The following is an 18720-nucleotide window of genomic DNA, read 5'->3' as shown; positions in this document are numbered from 1 at the left end:
CCTGCCACATCATTCCCTACCTCTTCCTGGGTCTTTGTTTTGTTTGTTTCTTTCATAATACATATCATTTTCCACATAAATTGTAATTTGTATTGTCATTATGCTTACTAAATAGAAAACATCACCTATTTTCTTTGTCAGGAAAATAAGCTCTCAGAAAGCAATGGTATCTTTCTTTGCCCACTGATGAATCTAAAGGACTTAGAAGATGACTCCTATGCTCTAAGTAAATACACACTGGATATAAGAATTAATCTCATTGAAGAAACACGTCAACCAAAGAATATTTATATGGAAATTCAGTTAATAATTTAAAAATTACAAATAAAAAATAAAAATAACCCAAGTATGACCATCTAATAAACAAGATTAGAAGCTACAAAACCAAATCCAATTATCCAAATGTTAAAACTCTGAAATTCATATATTTTACTCTGAGGAGAGACCCCCAGGGCGGACAAAGTACACATGCTCACATTATGCATACCGCCCTCTTAAGCTCAGTTACCTCGATTCTAAACCCGAATGATCGGAAGCAAGCTGTTCTATTTGTACAAGAGACAGGACAGAAACCTAAAGGGCAGCAAGCAAGGAGCGGCGGGTTCTGGACAGCACAAAAGACAGAAACAAAACGTAAATAGGCAAACTAAAAATAAATGTTAACTCATTGGGGTACCTAGTGCTAAAACATAATCCACATCCTTCAAAGTCACACACGATACTGATTTATAGTCAAGAGACTGAGTCTCAACTGAGATACTGAGCATGAGCCAGTAGGAGGAAAAGAATATTCCATGTACTTCAGAAAATGTCATAAGAAATATCATTTAAGTATTTCTACTAGAATTATTAAGTAATGCTGAATACTGATTATTTAGGCGATACACGTTTTTGGAATTAACTTACGTATTCTGTTACTAAAGTTGCAAATGATCACACTGCTAGGCTTTCGGCTACTTGCATGTACAAAATAATCTTCTGCTTCTAAACAGAGCACATTCTAACCAACTTTCACATTTCCAGAGGGTTTTCCCAACACTGTGCCGGAGATGATCTATGATCTAGAACAAAGCATAAAAACTCTTGACTAGTGCTCGCTTCGGCAGCACATATACTAAAATTGGAACGATACAGAGAAGATTAGCAGGGCCCCTGCACAAGGATGACACGCAAATTCGAGAAGCGTTCCATATTTTTATAATGGGTTAAGATAAGTTATAAGAGTTAATTAGAAGCTGAGCTAAGGGGCCAATCAGTTTATAATTTTGAAAAAAAAAAACCTCTTGACTAGCAGAAATACCCATAAAGTTCCGTCTGAGCCATGCACCAGAACTGGCTGCAGGTTACATCAGGAGGTGCTGTAAACGCAGGTCTGAGCTGGTGCATTAGAACTGGGCACAGGTTACAACGGGAGGAGCTGTCCATCAATGGGTGAGACTTAGAAGAGCCACCAGGCTCCCCCTGGCCTTCTTTGAGTTAAGGGTTCCACTTCTGCAGGAATTCCTTATAAGAAATACAAGTATTTCCGACAGAGGGGACACACTGAACACCTTAACGCATCGGCCCAGGGTTAGGACATTAGCCCAGTGCCACTCGAAACAAAGAACTGTAAGTGAGGCCTTTTCCAGCGGTGGGGCCCGGGGAGGCTGCCTGACCTCTCTTAGTAGAAAGGTTGGTCAACAAGAGAGGTAGAACACAGGAGGAACTGTCAACCCAGGCACCTAAAGAGGAGGGGAGACGGGAAAGAATCAACTAGGCACATCTGAGTACACCCAATGTTTTGAAGCAGGTCCTGGAATTCACCCGCGGCAGAAAGATTACTGGGAAAGCTAAGAATTGGAATAGGCTGTCCTTCTGCCAACCGCAGTATTTGTGGTGCCCCAGGGAAGTGCAAAAAAAGATTTTTTAAAAATGCTTAATTCAAAAAAAAAATGCTTAATTCATATGAGCCATAAGATTTCAGCCACTAAAAAGTATAAAAGATATTTATAAAAATCAAGCTGGGCATGGTGAAACATGTCTTTAATCCCAGCACCCAGGAGGCAGAGGCAGGCAGATATTTGAGTTCAAGGCCAGCCTGGTCTACAGAGCAAGTTCCAGGACAGGTACACAAAATAACCCTGTCGGGGTGGGGGGGGGGGACTATACAAACTTATATTTATAAAAGTATAGCAACCGAGGAAATGATCTTCCTGTAAGTGTTCTATAATGTTCATTTCAAAAGTCACAAAGTCATCGAGTCTGGGCTAAAACATGCTAAGAAATACTCATACCAAAAACACTGCAGGGAGTAAGTGCAGTAAAATCTATGACCAACTGTCCTGGGTGTAAAAGATTTGATTCCAATTAAAAGGTAGTTTTGCCAGGCGGTGGTGGCGCATGCTTTTCATCCCAGCACTCAGGCAGGTGGATCTCTGATTTCAAGGGCAGCTTCATCTACAGAGGGAGTTCCAGGACAGCCAAAGCTGCACAGAGAAACCCTGTCTAAAAAAAAAAAAGTTTCAATTACAGCCTGAGTCGTTTTCCATCTGGGAAGAAGAAAGATGTTATTCCATGTTACTTGGTAATAATTTCAGAAAGAAAGAAAGCAAAGAGGGGCACTATGCAGTTCTGTGCCCCCCAGACCTCCCCCAGATCCCCCCCCCAAGTCCAAGGGAGGAGGAGATGACGGGAACTGGGTCACAAGTAAGCATTTCCGTGGTGGTGGTGCTGCTGTCCCAGCCACACGTCTTACATCTAAAATCAGGGACTCTAAATGTTTTCCTCTTCGCTAACTCCCTTTTCGCTCATTTTTAGAGGACTCTGAGATCTTTTCAACTGCTCCAGGATTATCACCTTGAGACAGCCTCACACCAGCCAAGTCTCCCCGTGTAATGAGACAAATAAAACAGAACACAGCACACGAGACCAGCCATGCAGGCTGCTCATCCAGACAGAAAGAAAGAGATTTAAACTATTTTCCCTAGTCCACTCACAGGGGCATCCTCCTGCGGTAGAGCTTGACTGTGGCAGATTAAAAGCTAACAGTGGGTGAACATATAGCACAATATCAGGTTCAATTATAAAGGAAAAAAAATAAAGAAAACCTCACTTTTAGGTAATTTGCTCCATGGTCTAAAAGTAATTTCTTGCTGTTTTTTCATGTCATTCCTCACTCTCTCTTCTCAATGATACCTGTATGCATTCCCTAAGAATGATGATGAATATATTCATATATTTAACTTATTTTGATTTCCTTATCTTTCAGGTAACCAAGAACAACACTCGTGTTAACTGGACCCCTGCTTTCCGCTCACTCCCCTGAGCCACAGTATTCTCGCCCATTTCTCCTGATGCTAGAACTTCTGATGAGAGAGACAAACTATATATTAATTCTCTAAAGCCGCAGGGGTTTTAAAAATTAAATTTACTTTGATTTCCAGAACCTGTTGAATGCTGAATTCTAAAACGAGCCTCTGAAGTTAAGATAAATATCCAGCCGTGCGCTGAAAAGGTAGGAAGCAAAGCGGTAGAGATAGGATCAAATTCAATTGAGGGGAAGATAAGGTGTATTCACGAGCTTATAATAATATACCGCTACAGCAGCGGGAGGTGAGGGTGCACAAGGCACATGCTCAGTTCACACTGAGCCAGTGGGGTTCCCAGCCTGGCTGTGCGGAGGTCTGCTTTAGGCATAAGCTGCCTTCTACAACGGTGCCCTGTTGTAGCCGGAGAGGACTCCCTTTTGTGCCTTAATGATCTGGATAATTACACAGATTCCTGATGTAAGTTTTCAAAGTATTTTAGGTAAATAAAATAGAAAGTCTAGCCAGAAGCCAGATAATTCGAACTCCACAATTTAGGTCTGCAAATACCATCAGGGAAGTCTGAGGTAGGCTAGCACCGTAGCAGACTCGCTATTCTCAAGTGGGCTTCAATTTCTGTCATAAGAAAATAAAGCATGCTGCTATACTGCTAAATTGTGCTGAGGAAACCATGATATGGACAATACACACACACACACACACACACACACACACACACACATGTGCACGCACACAGTGTTCAAGCTAGCAAACATATCTTTCAGACAGGAAACTGGCAGGATTTCCAGGCCATTTCCTTCTAGGACTTCAGCCATAGAAACCTAAGGGGCCCCAGACTGGCACTCAGTTCTCTCCTGGCAAAACTAAGCCAGTTGGATACAAGAACCCCAAGTTCATCCTCAGAGAAGGGGTGATGACAGCGACACTCACAGCCCTGCCGCTTCTGAGCCAAACAATACTCGGCTGTTTCCCAAAGGCAGCTTTGCTTTGTCCTTAAAAAAAATAATTATTATATTGGAAAACTAAGGTGGGTGGGAGGGGACACTCCTATAATCCCAGCGTTCCAGAAGTCAGGATGGAGGTAGAAGTGAGGGCAGAGGTGCATTTCTGTAATCCCAGAATTGGGGAGGCTGAAATGGAGGGTGTGAACTCCAATCCAGGTGGACTACACTACAGATGGTGTTGAAAGCCATGAAGAGGAGAAGCAGGAGAGAGGAAGAGGAAGAGAGGCAAAGAGGGAGGCTGGGAGTGAGGGGGGGTGAAAACTAAAATGAATTACATTTTCATTGTAATGTTTATTTTATTTTACGTGTTAGTGTTTGGCAGGTAGGTATGTATACCATGTGCATACTTGGGACCTGTGGGGGGTCCAAAGAGAGCATCAGATTCCCCTGATCTGAGCCACAGTGTAGATGCTGAGAACCAAATCCAGATCCTCGGTCTTAGTCACTGTTCTATTGCTGTGAAGAGACACCATGACTAAGGCAGCTTTTATATATGAAAGCATTTAATTTGGAGGTTTGCTCATAGTTTTAGAGGGGTTCATCCAAATCATCATGACAGGTGGGAAGGAAACAGGCATGGTGCTGGAGCAGCAGCAGCTGAGGGCTTTACATCATAATCTTCAGGCATCAGGCAGACAGAGAGAGAGAGAGAGAGAGAGAGAGAGAGAGAGAGAGAAAACCTAGCAAGCGCTTTTGAAACCTCAAGACTCACCCCCAGTAATACATCTCCTTCAACAAGGTCATACTCTGAATCCTTCTCAAAGAGTTCCACTAACTGGGAAACAAGCATTCAAACACATGCGTGTGCGGAGGCCATTCTCACTTGAACCAGCACATCCTCTGCAAGATCAACAAGTACTCTTAACGGCTGGACCAATTCTCCAATTTCTACCTCCTGGTTTTTCGAGACAGGGTTTTTCTGTGTAACAGCTCTGACTGTCCTGGAATTCACTTTGTGGACCAGGCTGGCCTTGAACTCACAGGTATCTGTGCCTCTGCCTCCTGAGTGCTGGGATTAAAGATTTATGTCGCCATTGCCCAGTTCCAATCCCATTTTTAAATATAGTTCTAAATAATAGTGTCTAAAAATAGCCCAGGGCTGGCTAACTGGCTCAGCAGGAAAAGGGGCTTGCCACCAAGCCTGACGACCTGAGTTTGGCCTCCAGAGCCCACAAAGCAAGAGAGAATGGATTCCCACAAGTTATCCTCTGATCTACACACATGTATCATGGCACACATGTACCCCCCAAACATACATACATACTCACTCAATAAATAAGTAAGTGTAATTTTTAAAAGACAACCAAAAATTCCAAAAGCCTTCATTTGTCCATTTCATGAAATTACCATCATCTATTACAGCAACAAAAGTAGTTAACAAAACGCGGGTATTTTTTCCAAAGTCAGATCTTGTCATGAAACAAAAGGATGTCGCCATGTTTATTCAGCCTGTGTCCTCACCATGGGCACCCATCCAACTCTGCTCTCTAAAATGTCTCATCCATCCATTCGGTACAGCCTGGATTTAAATTAGATTCAAGTAACTCACAGCTCATTCGAGGCTTTGAATGAAGCATTGCTTCAGTAGAACGACCTCTCCGGCCATCCTCTTTCAAATAACAATGCCTCTAGGTCTCTTCTGGCCTCTGCTTTAGTCTCCAACACTGCTGTTGTCGCTGCTGAGTGTGGCCGCATAGATGCTTGCAGGGCATTTGCTTACTTCTGTGTCCCCACTCCTGTATACATCTGCCTTTAGCTCCAAGGCCCTTGTCACAGGTGACTTGTCCTGCTCACTACTGCAGTCTGTGCCAGCTGGAAGAGGGCCTAGCACACAACCAGTTACTCAGTCATGTCCTGAAGACTGATGGAAGGAGTATCTTCTTTTCCTCTAGCATTTCAATTCTCAAGGTCAAGGGCTTTGTTGGGTTTTCTCACTAATGGGCGATCAGCAAGAGCGCCTGGCTTGTAGAAAGCAAGGTCAAGTCCGAGTGAATAAATGAATGCATGAACAGTAGGAAGGAGGTGACTAAATCTGATCTTGTCCTGCGCCACATCTGGTTTGGGAAAGGTGGAAAAGATCCCGAGGCAGGGAGAAAGAGGTGAGCAAGGAAGTGAGAAAGGCCTGACCAGGGACATTGAAAGCAGAGCTTTCTTACGTCACACATTTGTTGAAAGAGCTGATGAAGACAGCATGCAAGATTTAAGCAGCCAACCCCCCTGTGGCATATTCAATAAAGAACCGCGTAACGGCAGGAGAATTAGCCTCCCCAGGAAACAGCATGTCAACTAGTTAGTTACCCAATACCTGGGTATTTCAGCCACATAAGCACACATACATACAAGTAACAGTATAAAGACATAGATGCATGTGTGTGTCCACAGATGCATGTAACAATAGTTAGCAAAAAAAGAAGCTGTGAATTTGAAAGCAGGTCAGGGGTGTGTGGGAGGATTTGGAGGGAGGGAAGGATGGGGGAAGTTTTGCAATTATATAATAATCTCAAAAGAAAAATCAAAGAAATGATTTTTTAAAGACTTCAAAATAAATAAATAATGAAATCAATAAATAAAAAACCAGGGACTTTCCTAACCAAGAAGCCATTCGTAGAGTAAAAAGGCCACCCATAAAACAGAAAATATTTGCAAACTGTGTATTTGGTAAGAACTTAATATCTAAAAGATAGAAGAAATCATACAATTCAATGGCAGAAAAAAAAAAGCAAAACCAAAATGGGCTGAAAAATGGGCAAAGAACCATTTTCCCAACGATGATATGCCTCTGGCTATGCTTGTGAGGGCATTTCCATAGAGAATTAACTGAGCCGGGAAGACTTACCCTGAACGTGGGTGCTATCACCTCATGATGGTGACAGACCAAATAGAAAGGGTAAACAAGATTCGCTTCATGACTGAGGATACACTGTCACCAGCCACCTCACACCCCTGCCCCCAACCATTCCCTGCCTCTTAACTGTGAGTCAAAATAACTCCTCTCCCATAAGTCACCTCCCCTCAGGCGTTTGGTCACAGAGATGGCAGAGGGTAACTCAGAAGTCCTATGTCAATACATCTGATAATATACATGGATGAAAGGCACGAACTCCTAAAGGAACTTATCAAAAACATGACCAGAAGAAACAGAAATCTGAGTGGTCCTTCACCTATGAAAAAGTTTGAATCAGTCATAAAAAAAAATCTTTCTACAAATTAAACACCTAAAACAAATAATAAACACGTTTTCCAAAAAAAGTATCAATCTTTGGCAATTTCTTTTAAAATTAGAGGGGAATAAAACAGAGGAAAACCAAGAAGCCAGAAGAATCATGATACTAAAACCTGAAAGAAATATTATTACAAAGTCACCAGCTCCCATCCCTCATCGATAGATGTGAAGAGAGTATTGATAAAATATTAAACAGCTGGACAGAGCGAGCTATTAAGATGTAATATAATATGACAAAGTTGTATTTCAAATTGGAATCAATCGGTGGATTTATCATTCAAAACTCAGGCAGCTGTGGTAGTTCAGCATACGATCCCAGTTCTCAGGAGGTTGAGGCAGGAGGATGACTATGACCTGGGAGCAGCCTGCAGTTCCAGGACAGTCGAGGTGACAGAGCAGGATTGTGTTTAAAGAAGAATGGGGGGGTGGGGGGGAAGTCAATCAAGGATTTTGTGTTTCTAGGAGAAACAAAAGAATCTTTTTGAGAAAGAGAAACAAAAATTCACATTATCATCTTATTTTAAGATGAAACTCGCTTTAAAATAGGAGAAAGTATAAGAAAGGGGGGGGTCTTAGATGGGGGAAGGGGGTCCTCAGACCTAAAGTTCCACTGCGAAAGTAAAAGCCTTCCTATAAGGTAAGAACTCAAAGGTGCTGTCCATCTCTGCCTCTTTTCTTCAACCTTGTCCCAGAATTCATAACTTGTGTAGTTAGACAAGGAAAATCAGAAAAAAACAAAATTAATCAAAACAAATAAGTGAAACTACCACTATTTACAGACACTGTGGTCTATGTAAAACAATTACACAGTGACTCATTTGCTTGGCAAAAATTTATTACTGATTAAACCAAGCCAAATATCTGAACCTACATACGGTGATCCCCAAACTCTTGCTGCCTGCGCTCCTCAGACTCAGAGATAACCACTCAGCTGCACTTGAATTGACCACAATCCCAGCACGGTCATCACTGCAGCTTTCTTTGAAGATTCAAGAAGAGAAGTTTAGAAAACGTAACAGCTTGGTCCACACAGCTGGTGAATGGCAATGGTGGAATTTGAATCCAGATCAGGCTAAGCCTAAAAGGAAACTGACCTGGCTACGAACTGATGAGGAACACCCAGGATAAGGCCCTGGAAGCAAACAGAATACAATGGTCAAGGGAAGGAAGGATCGGTGACTCTGAATATACGAAAGGACACAGGTAGACTCAAGAGTCTGAAAATACAGAAAGGTAACATCGTTGATAAATCAAAAGAAGGAAAACCTAACGGGGACGAGGGGCAAAGAGAGGTAAGAACTTTAGACATATACCAGCTTGTTAGATTACAGGCGGTTTCGACAGCAAACAGAAAAAAACAAACAAACAAAAAAACGCACAACAAAGAGTAGCTTCTAGGTGCACGGTATCGTTTTCTTCACGAGACAGAAAAATCTTAAGATACACAACAGCTGAGCAAGGTCAGCACTGGGCGTTGGTCTTGATCCCTCCTTTGGGGTTACAAGACGGCTGCCACAGGCCCAGGCCTTCTGGACAGCAAGGGTATCAACATCTCCATCTTCCATCATGAAACCAAGGGCCATCCTGGAGTCGTTCGGTAGTCACTGTGTGACGTGGACACCTGGACTGGAGGAAGAGACCCGAAGAACATCCGCTTTTTTTCCCCTTTCTCTCCACCTTCTGTGGCAGTGGAGGGTGAAGGCGGTGCAACCCCAAAATGTCAACGGGGTATCACAAGGGCACTGCCCTGGGCAGAGACCAGGGTACCTGGTCTGTAACATGGGCCTTGGGCTCAAAGTTTAGGGAATCTTCACAGTTGGAGGGGGAGACATGGAAGAAAGGGCACGCATGAAGAAGAAAGAGAGAGGTCACACGTTTCCCTTTTCCACAGGAGAGCCGCGTGCGAGTCAACACGGCCAGCTGGAGACCGCAGCTACCACCCAGGCTGGTCCACTGTTTTCCTTCGGATGTACCGCTGCTTCCCTACCTATTATCCACCCAGCTATCTCCACCTCCTTCCTCCCAGTTCTCCTTAGGCCAGAGCCTCCTGCGCCTTCGCTCTCAGGGAGAAAGAAAAGCAGAGGATGGTTGCTCTCTTTTATGCCTCTCTTGAGGGCATGGCTTTAAATCTGCCAGAAGCAAAATCTGCCCGTGGCTTGGGGGAGTAGTCTGGGAGGTTAACCTGGCACTAAGGAGGGGTGGTGAAAGCTTAGAAACCCAGGAGAATTCTGACAAAAGGCAATGCCAGTCTCACTATCACTGGAGAAGCCAGGAGTCTACATACAGAAGCCCAAGGAAGAGAGGAGGCTGCATTGGCTCTGCTGGGCGTCACTGTCCTATGGACAACTCAGTCTCCCAGGCTCGGGGCAAGGGATAGGTGGCAGGGCTAAGGGTGTACTGGACCAGCTGCCCCTCTCACAGGCTCACTGGTCCTTGTGCCCACGTCTCGTCTTGAGGGTATCAGATCTGGCCATGCTTCCCTTTCCAAATGCCCTTCTGCAAATAAAACCAGAGCCAAAGCACTAACCCCGATTAGACACCGGGCTGTGCAGCCCTCTTATTGCTCCGCATATACACAGCATGTGTTCCCGTGGTCTCGAGGCCACAGTGCGCTGTCCCCTAAGAAGCTGCAGATGCAGAGATATCAGACACGAAACCTGAAAATAATGTATTGCTAACATCACAGAAAGAGATTGATGGACACCATGGGCCTTTTAATGGGATGCCATAATTCTACTGAAGTTCTCACCAAAACGTAAATCAGAATCTGACCAAGCTCTAAACCCAAATGCCAAATTCAGAAAATACAGATGCAAGGGAACATGTCTCTAAAAACACCACAGAAAAACAATTAAAGTTCAGATAGGAAACAAGAAACAGGGAGCGACAGAGAGAGAAAATTAGGTATTAAAACATATCTGAACTAAGGATATCATTTACATTCTGATACAAACAAAATGAAAAAAGTTTTGAGATAAACAAGGAGCTTTGAATATTTGAATATGTTAAGGAACTAGTGTTAAAATTTGCAATGTATAGTCATGGCAATTTATTATTATTATTATTATTACTGTGACAGGGTTTTTCTGTGTAGCCCTGGGTGTCCTAGAACTCACTATGTAGACCAGGCTGGCCTCGAAGTCAGAGATCCATCTGCCTCTGCCTCCCAAATTCTGGGATTAAAGGTGTGCACCATCACCACCAGGCTCTCTTTTCTTTAGAAAGAACCCTTACCTTTTTGAGATATGTACTGAAAGAGTTGCAGATTACAGACTGCTTGTGGGGACTACTTCAAAATAGCCCAGGAGTAGGAGGCTGGGGGGAAGCTCAGTGGATAAACACCCTACACACGCCTGACAACCTGTGTCCAGAACCCACATAACAAAGCAGGACTAGGAAGCATGCATCTGTAATGCATCTGTAATTCCAGCACCCCTACAGCAAGATGGGGGTGGGGGCAGCGACCAAAGAATGGCCCAGAAGATCTGGGGCCAGTTATCATGTAGTACACTGTGAGGGAGGAAGGGGTTACCTGCTCAAAGATGGAAGGTAAGAAGGGACTCCTGAATGTTCCTGAACTCAGAATCCGCACACCTGTGCATGCACACACCATACACAAACAACTAACTAACTAACCAATTAGTTAGTTTCCTGGGGACAGAGGAGAATGAATGGACATAGAAATAAAACAGGGTTAGCAGTGAGGTCATGATGGTTGGATGGAATAGAGAATCTTACTCTTCTATGCATTTTGAAATCTTCCACAATAAAAATAGATTGAATTTTTGAAACAGCTGGTTAAAATAATTATGATGTGTCTCCCTACCCCCACCCCAAAGCCAGGATTCGCATCAGCCAGGAACCAGGAGAAGCAGAGGCCCATGAGGACAGTGCTAACCCACCACCTTGTACCCTCCATCTTGGCAGAGAGCTGCAGAGGCCACCTGGGCCCAGAGGAGACGATGTATGTGATCACCTCCTGCTGGCCCTGTGAGCACCTTCCACACTGAGGGCAGCAGTCAGGTGCTGGAGATAAAGGGATGAATTAAATACAGCCACCAGTGTCGAAGGATGTGGACCGAGAAACAAGCAGGCAGCTTCCACGGAGTTTGACTTGTCTTATTACAGCGGACAAAGTGCACCCTGGGAGCTCTTTGCAGTGGTCATCACACTAGAAAATGGGACAAAGCTGGCCTCAAGTGTCCCCAGAATTACCTTGCGATTAGAATTCAATTCCCACCTCTGCGGCGCTGGGAAAAGAACACACTCTGCAGACTAGAGAAGCAAGTGAGCGTTCTGACCTCCCGGCAGCCTAGCTTCCCTTCGGAAAATCCAGAGATGTGCTTCTGCTAACGACTGGCTTCCCCCTTCAGCTGGCCTCTGGCACGAATGCATTAGCCAAAAGATGAGCTTGTCCACTTGTCGGGTGGAACAGATTTACCGCCAAGTTAAAGACTGGTCTCTAAGGTCTCAGGAGTCTGGTGCCTGTGCAACCACCCCTGAACCATGCATGTGTTCTCAATATGCTGACAAATCAAGAATCCTGGAGTGTGGGCAAGGCCAGCCCTGAGTCCTAGAGAAAGTACCAGAGGTATGCCATCCCTGGGGTCCTGCCTGGTTGACACCAGCTTCCCCCAGAGTCACAGTTCTGCTCTGGGTGCCTCTTTGATCTTCTCCATCCCTCCAGAGTGAGACCATATCTGGCGTTTCTTTGATTTCTGAGTCATCTTCTCGCACCATGTGTCCTGCAAAGTATTTTGGTTTTAGCAAACATGTTCCTTGATTTCTTTCAAGCCCATTCCTACCACATCAAAATACTAACATACCATCTACATGACAGTAAGTCATGTGCAAAGGAAGCATCAACAGAAGTGTGTGTATGTGTTTAAAGGGAACATGAATACAAAAATGAAAAAAAAATAAAAACTATAGTTGCCTTTAAAAGATGGCAAGCCTAAATGACTGGATCTACAAAACATCCTACTGAGTGAAGTAAGCCAGACCCAGAAAGACAAATATCATATGTACTCACTCATAAGTGGCTTTTAGGTGTAAAGGGAGAAAAAAACAGTCCACAATTCACAATCCCAGAGAACCTAGACAACAAAGAGGATCCTAAGAGAGACATACATAGATCTAATCTACATGGTAGAAAAGACAAGTAGAAAAAGACAAAATCTCCTGAGTAAATTGGGAGCATGGGGATATTGGGAGAGGGTTGAAGGGGAGGGTAGAAGGAGGGAGGGGAGCGGAGAAAAACATATAGCTCAACAAAAACAATTAAAATAATAATAATAAAAATTCAAATTCCCAGTAAAATAAATAAATAGGTAAAGATGACAGCCTGTCTGACATACTCCACCACCCTTGACTTCATCTCCTGCTTCGGCCTGTGGGACAGGAGTCTTCAGGTAGAATAATGGACTTCACCTCCCCTCCTCAAACTGTTACAGAACCTCAAACGAAGGAATGGCAAGCTCTTTCCAGAGAGAAAACGCTCCTGCTACCTCTAGCAGCTCGCCATCCTTCTCTTGGGTGAGCGGCTCCTCTAGGGCAAAGGATGGTGATGTGTTCTGGGGTGGTTCGTTCACACAGTAGACATTTAAGCTCTGTGGACCACAAGCCTCCCCGCTGCTACCCAGCTCTGCCGCCGCAGCGACAGCAGCCACAGACAATATGGAGCCAAGTAAGTGTGGCTGTCTTCCAATAAAACTGTTGATGCACACTGAAATTTAAATTCATATAAACTTTATGGATCGTGAACTATTACTCTTTTTATTTATTTTCCAACCAATCAGGACTTTTAGAGCCACTCTTGGGGGATTCACAGGTCACGGTTTGCTGACTCCTGCTCTACCTTGGTTGAAACAGGCGATCCCCCAACCATGTGACTTGGTGATGCCCCTTACAAGTCATTACCTAGAAACAGCTCTTAAAGACACAGGAAGCCAACTTAAAACCTTCCATTAAAATTAAAGAAAGGTCGTCACATTTCTTTAAAGTGCCGTTTGACTATTTTAAATCCCAAATAGTAGGAATTAATTATAGAATTTCATTTCTAGTGAACCATCTCAGCCCCAGGAGCAATCTATGTAAGATCCATGAGCAATCAGTAAACTTGCTTTGCATTCACGAGCGCATCAAAACTTCCCAGTGTCGGCTTATACACCCTAATGTCTGATATCACTCCTGGTTTTAGGTATTTATAGACACCTCAGTACGACCACAGTCCATGACTGTAAGCAGCTGACACATAAAACGCTCGGCATTTTCTTTCTTTAGCCTAATCAGCACATCTCCATGGTTTTGGGCTCCCTCTTCACATGTGAGTTTAGAGAGTGTTGTCCCAACCAGGACTGCTTTGTAGGCGTGCCAACCGCACACTTCTCTGCTTTGTTTTCCGTGTTGGTATGTATCACTTCAATTTTCCTTACGTATGTCTTCACTCAAGCAGACTTTTCTGTTTCTACTTTCTTTTCTTTTTTTATAAAGTTTGGTGTGTGTGTGTGTGTGTGTGTGTGTGTGTGTGTGTGTGTGTGTGTGTGTCTGGGCATGCATGTGCATGTATGCATATGTGTGTGTTATGCATGTGTGTGTTATACGTGTGGGTGTACATGCATGTAGAAGTCAGAAGGCAAAGCAGGGTGTCTTCCTTGACTGTCACTCTCAACTTTAATTTGTAAGTCATGGCATCCTTGAATGTGGAGCTCATGAACTTGGCTCGACTGGCTGGCCAATGAGCTCCTGTCTATGCTCCCCCATCGCTATGCCTGCAGACAGTTGTTGCAATGCCAGCCATGTTCTTAACACAGGTGTTAGGAATCCAAATTCAGGTGCCCGTACAGCAGATGTGTTACTGACCAAGCCATCTCTATCAACAACACCCTCCCCTCTACTCTCTCTCCTGTCCCAATCTCGGGGCTCCTCTTTTTCCCAGATATTCACACTGCTGGTCACTTGGCTCCTGCATGCATTTGAACTACACGTCTCAGCTGAACGCCCTCTGCTGCCAGCAGCAGAGTCCCAGCTCCCCCTTCACTGCATCGTTCCTGCCTCTTATGCACACTTGGAAATGGCCCATGAAAAAAGATTTAGAAAACAGAGTGTATCTTCCTCTAGTCTAGATTTGGTCACAAAAGGAATTTGAGGTGGAGAGGAAAGCAGAATCCCTTGCCCCATCTGTGTGCCTTTGCCCAAGTTGCTCGTCCGTCCGTCCCGACCTCCCTCTTCTCTGTCTTTGGTAGATTTGCCCTCAACCCGTCACATCCAGGCCTGACTGTATTTTCAAAGCACTGGACACATTCCTGTTCAAACATTTATCGTTGGGCTGCAGTTGCACAGTTACCTAGCTACCCCACCACAAAGCCATCAGCACCCCGAAGCTAGGAGCAATGCCTAGCCCAGTGCCTGGAACAGGGTATTAATACCTCTTAGACTCATTAAAAGCAATGCCCCAGGAAGGAGGCATTACAGGGAGCTTCCCAGACAATTTTAGTCCACACTCTCAGCTGCCATTCTCTCTTTTAAAAAATTAACAGACTATGCTTTGAAACGTAACTTCAAAATCTGCCTCCAACTGCCCACTTGCGATGAAATCGCCGCCGCTCCTAATGGGCTCTGCTTAGGAATTCCGGGATCAAGGCCACACACAGGACAGGCACACCAGGAAACAAAATGCTTAGACAGCATCCCTTGCTTTCCGTGCACTCGGCACCTTTTCCTCCCCCCTTCCATCTGTCCACCCGTTGCTGGGAGGTGAGCTTGAGACACTTGGTAGCCTCATTTTTCCAACTCAGGAAGTAAAAGGGATAAGTGCAAGACCAGAACTCGCGAGAGCTCTGTGGGTCGGCCCATTCCCCTGCACTTCAGTAACACCGGGCTCCGGAGAAGGAGTTGGATTTTGTTATGGCTTGGTTGCTGTTGTTGTTTGCCCGTTATGGAGGGTGGCGTTAGACTGCGGCACCATGTTCTGGAAGTCCATTCCAAACACAACCAGGTAGGCAGAGGCCCGGTAAAGACTCAGAGCCGTCCCACAAGCGCTGATCTGTGACTCCACGAGTCCTCACTGACTGAAGGATTTCCGATGACTGACTGACTGACTGTTCAAAAATCTGTACACTGTGCATTTCCGCAAAGAGAAGTTATGTTGCTTACAACCCAAAATTATCACTCATGAGGATGCGCTGCTAGCTATTTATAGGCTAAGTGCAAGCTCTTGATTACCTCTTGTTTTATAATTCACTCCTCCTAAAGTATTAAATTTAGATTACTGATCACATTAGCAGGCACTCCGCTTAAATATGACTTTAATTCCTCCACAGAATTCTGGATGACTTAACCATCTCTTCAATTGTCTTACTGTTTGCTGCGTGTAATCTCTCTAATATTAGTAGACACCATTTTAGTCAGGAACGGAGCAACGCCTGCCAAAAACACTCCTGCTACTGTGTGGTAACTAAAAGTCAAGATCGTTTATCACATTAAGTTACTCAAATGAGTTACATTTAGCTCTTCTCAGTTAGTTAATATCTTCTCATCAAAGGCCTAGAATAGTAAAGCATGCGCAGCAGGCCACACTTAAGAGCCTCAAGTTTGATCCGGCTACAAATCTGTTCATTGAAAAATGTTCAGTATGGCAGAGCACAAACTAATTCCCATAAATGCAAATACCAATATCATGCGGATAGTGGCAAGGTGTGAACCCCTGGCCGTTGGCACCGAACTCTGAGATTCAGAGGCAGTTCAAACGCAAGACATTTTGCTTGTTTCTGTCAGAGTTCGGATGCAGCACCTCTTTCCTTCGGGTAATAAACTATAATTGCTAACATACCGCGTAATGTTTACTGTTAAATTTGCAATCTGGACAAACAGAAAATTACACTGTCAGAGCCTGGAAACGACTGCAATCCGCTGTCACCCGCAGCACCTTCCTCAGAGGCTGGCCAGAGTCAGCACTCTCTGCCGTTTAAATGTCTCTTTAGGGTGAGGGTCTTCTCTGCTGCCGCAGAGATGAAGACGAAAGCCACCTCCCCGTGACCTTCTTAACACAGACCTTGAGTGAGCGCCCAATGTAAGAGCTGTGGATTTCAGCAAGAGACTTGACAGCTCCCCTGCGTCCCTCGCACTTGGTTTTCAGAAACAAAAAAGGTGACTCTACACCTGCATGACCCTCCCTCCCAACACACACACACACACACACACACACACACACACACACACACACACCTCCTGGAAACTTAAAGGACATTCATCCTGTGGGCCTGGACAGTCTGAAGCCGCATAGATGCACTCTCTCAGGTCTTACTGCCAAGGGAAACCCCCACCCACCCACGAGTGGAGCGTGGAGTCTGCGGAGCGGAAGGGGACCAGGGCGGGCTGGCGTCTTGTCCCCCGCGGCGCCGCATTAGGCTCCCCGGCAGGTGGAATGCTCTCCCGCAGGTGGCACCCCACGAGTGGCTCCCCACGATCCAAATCCCGCACCCCACCCGGCATACCTTTTATCCAGGCAGGCGATCCACTCGGCCGAGGACGGAGAGTGTGCAGCGTGCGCAGCGACCATGTTGGGCAGCGGCGCGCGGTGGCCCCGGGCCGCGGCCACCTCCCGCGCGCCTCCCGGCGGGCTCCCGCGGCCTGCGGGGCGGGGACCGAGGGGCGGGCCAGGCGCGAGGCCCGCGCTGCACTGCGGCGTCCGCGTGGGAGCCCCGCCACCCCGCCCGCCCGCCAGGAGCCGCGACCCCGCGACACCTGCTGCAGGTGTCCCGCTCCGCCAGACCCGCGGCCACCCTCACCTTGGGGCCTCTGCAGCCGGGTGCCACCCCAGGGCGCGTGGGGAGAGGATGTCAGACTCTTTATTTTTCGTACGGCAAATGCCACTAAAATGGCTGCTGCCTCTCCGTTTCCTTAGAAACCCATTAGTCCTCCTCAGCGTCTGTCAAAACTTGCTGGGGGCTCCTGGCTCACCTTTACAATCTCCCCACTTAAATGGGGATGAGAGAGGGCAGGGCTGTGAAGGTTGACCGTGAGATGGGGGTGGGGGGCACCATGGTCTCTTGATGTGAATCCCAGAGGGTAAATTATTCTGAAGACTGGGGACGTTGGGGACTGGGAAGGACAGAAAGAGGCAGTGTGGTCACTGAGGCAGAAGGACCCGGGAGACCAGAGAATAACAGGGGGCCTGGGAATGCACACTGAAGTCACTGGCCTTGAAACTTGGACTTGCTTTCTCCACAGCCCAAGAATGACAAAAATAAACAATTAAGAATGGGGTTTCTCTGAGTCCCAAGCAGAACCGGGGTCTCAGGTCTGGAAGCCAAGTTCCTGGGCGTGCTATGAACTTGGGTGGCAGCCTCTTCTCTCCTACGGCTTTTCTCCTCCCTGACCCAATGCTGAGGGTGGCCACAGCTGCCTGTCTCCTGTGGGTGTTCACAGCAAATGTAATGCCTAGAAGTTGTTCAGTTATACTCTGCCAAAAAACAACACATTTACAAGGACGGTTGTTCAGGAATTTGAGGACAAGTTAAATCTGTTGGACTCCTACCAAAAGCTGTTTTGGTGTTTGTGATGTACGTTTAAGAATAGGCAAGAGTAGAAAGGGAAGTTGCTTGGCCCTCTTTGTTCATTGCTACTGCCCCCCCCCCCTTTCAGGGCAGGTTCGGGGAACCTGGGGAGAAGGAAACAGCTCGTGCCTTCTGGGATGCTTTTGTCCTCATAAAACAACCTTGACCTTAAATCTTCCCAGAGACAGTTCCATTTCCTCACGTCCAATAGGCAGGATCCTGTTTCAGACCGGGCACCAGCAACACCTCCCTGCTCAGACTTGTCCCTCAACGGAGCTTCATTCTGTTGATTTCTCTTATTTGCCATAAATATCACTTAACATGATATGTCACATTAAGATTTCCAAAGCTGTCAACTTCTATGGACCAAAAGAGGCATGTCTCCTAAATATCTTTGTTTTAAAAGGTATCGGAGCTATTGGAACATTTCAAGGTTACCGAATGCTTGCTCAAAATGCCTCAGGAATTTTTGGAAATGCGGTGCCAGAGGAGAAAAGGACAAGAAGACATCACCTGTCCTCACACAAAGGCTCAAGGTGGCCACGGGCGGTCACAAAGCTAATATTCACTACTTGTTAAATCCGCTAGGTTTTAGGAAGTGGGTGGCATTCTTTATGTGTGCTAATCTAATT

General features: G+C 45.6%; 1 protein-coding gene and 1 non-coding gene across 3 annotated transcripts in view; one reads left to right on the top strand and one right to left on the bottom strand.

The window, feature by feature from the left end:
* Window positions 1–17152, bottom strand: part of Rapgef4 (Rap guanine nucleotide exchange factor 4) — a 262768-nt gene extending 245616 nt beyond the window's left edge. For both annotated transcript variants that reach the window (XM_085680953.2, XM_085680954.2), the window contains exon 1: window positions 17027–17152. In XM_085680953.2, the coding sequence (XP_085537079.1) occupies window positions 17027–17091 (65 nt within the window). In that variant the 5' untranslated portion in view covers window positions 17092–17152. The remainder of the gene's footprint in view (window positions 1–17026) is intronic.
* LOC125395127 (U6 spliceosomal RNA) lies at window positions 1091–1197 on the top strand. Its single transcript, XR_007230454.2, has one exon. It is a non-coding gene; the product is annotated as a U6 spliceosomal RNA (small nuclear RNA).
* Window positions 17153–18720: the final 1568 nt, after the last annotated feature.

The sequence above is a fragment of the Myodes glareolus genome, chromosome 21 (genome assembly GCF_982192425.1).
Source record: "Myodes glareolus chromosome 21, mMyoGla1.1, whole genome shotgun sequence".
NCBI lineage: Eukaryota > Metazoa > Chordata > Mammalia > Rodentia > Cricetidae > Myodes > Myodes glareolus.
Note: the sequence above shows the minus strand (reverse complement) of the source record. Positions and strands in the feature narration are given on the sequence as shown.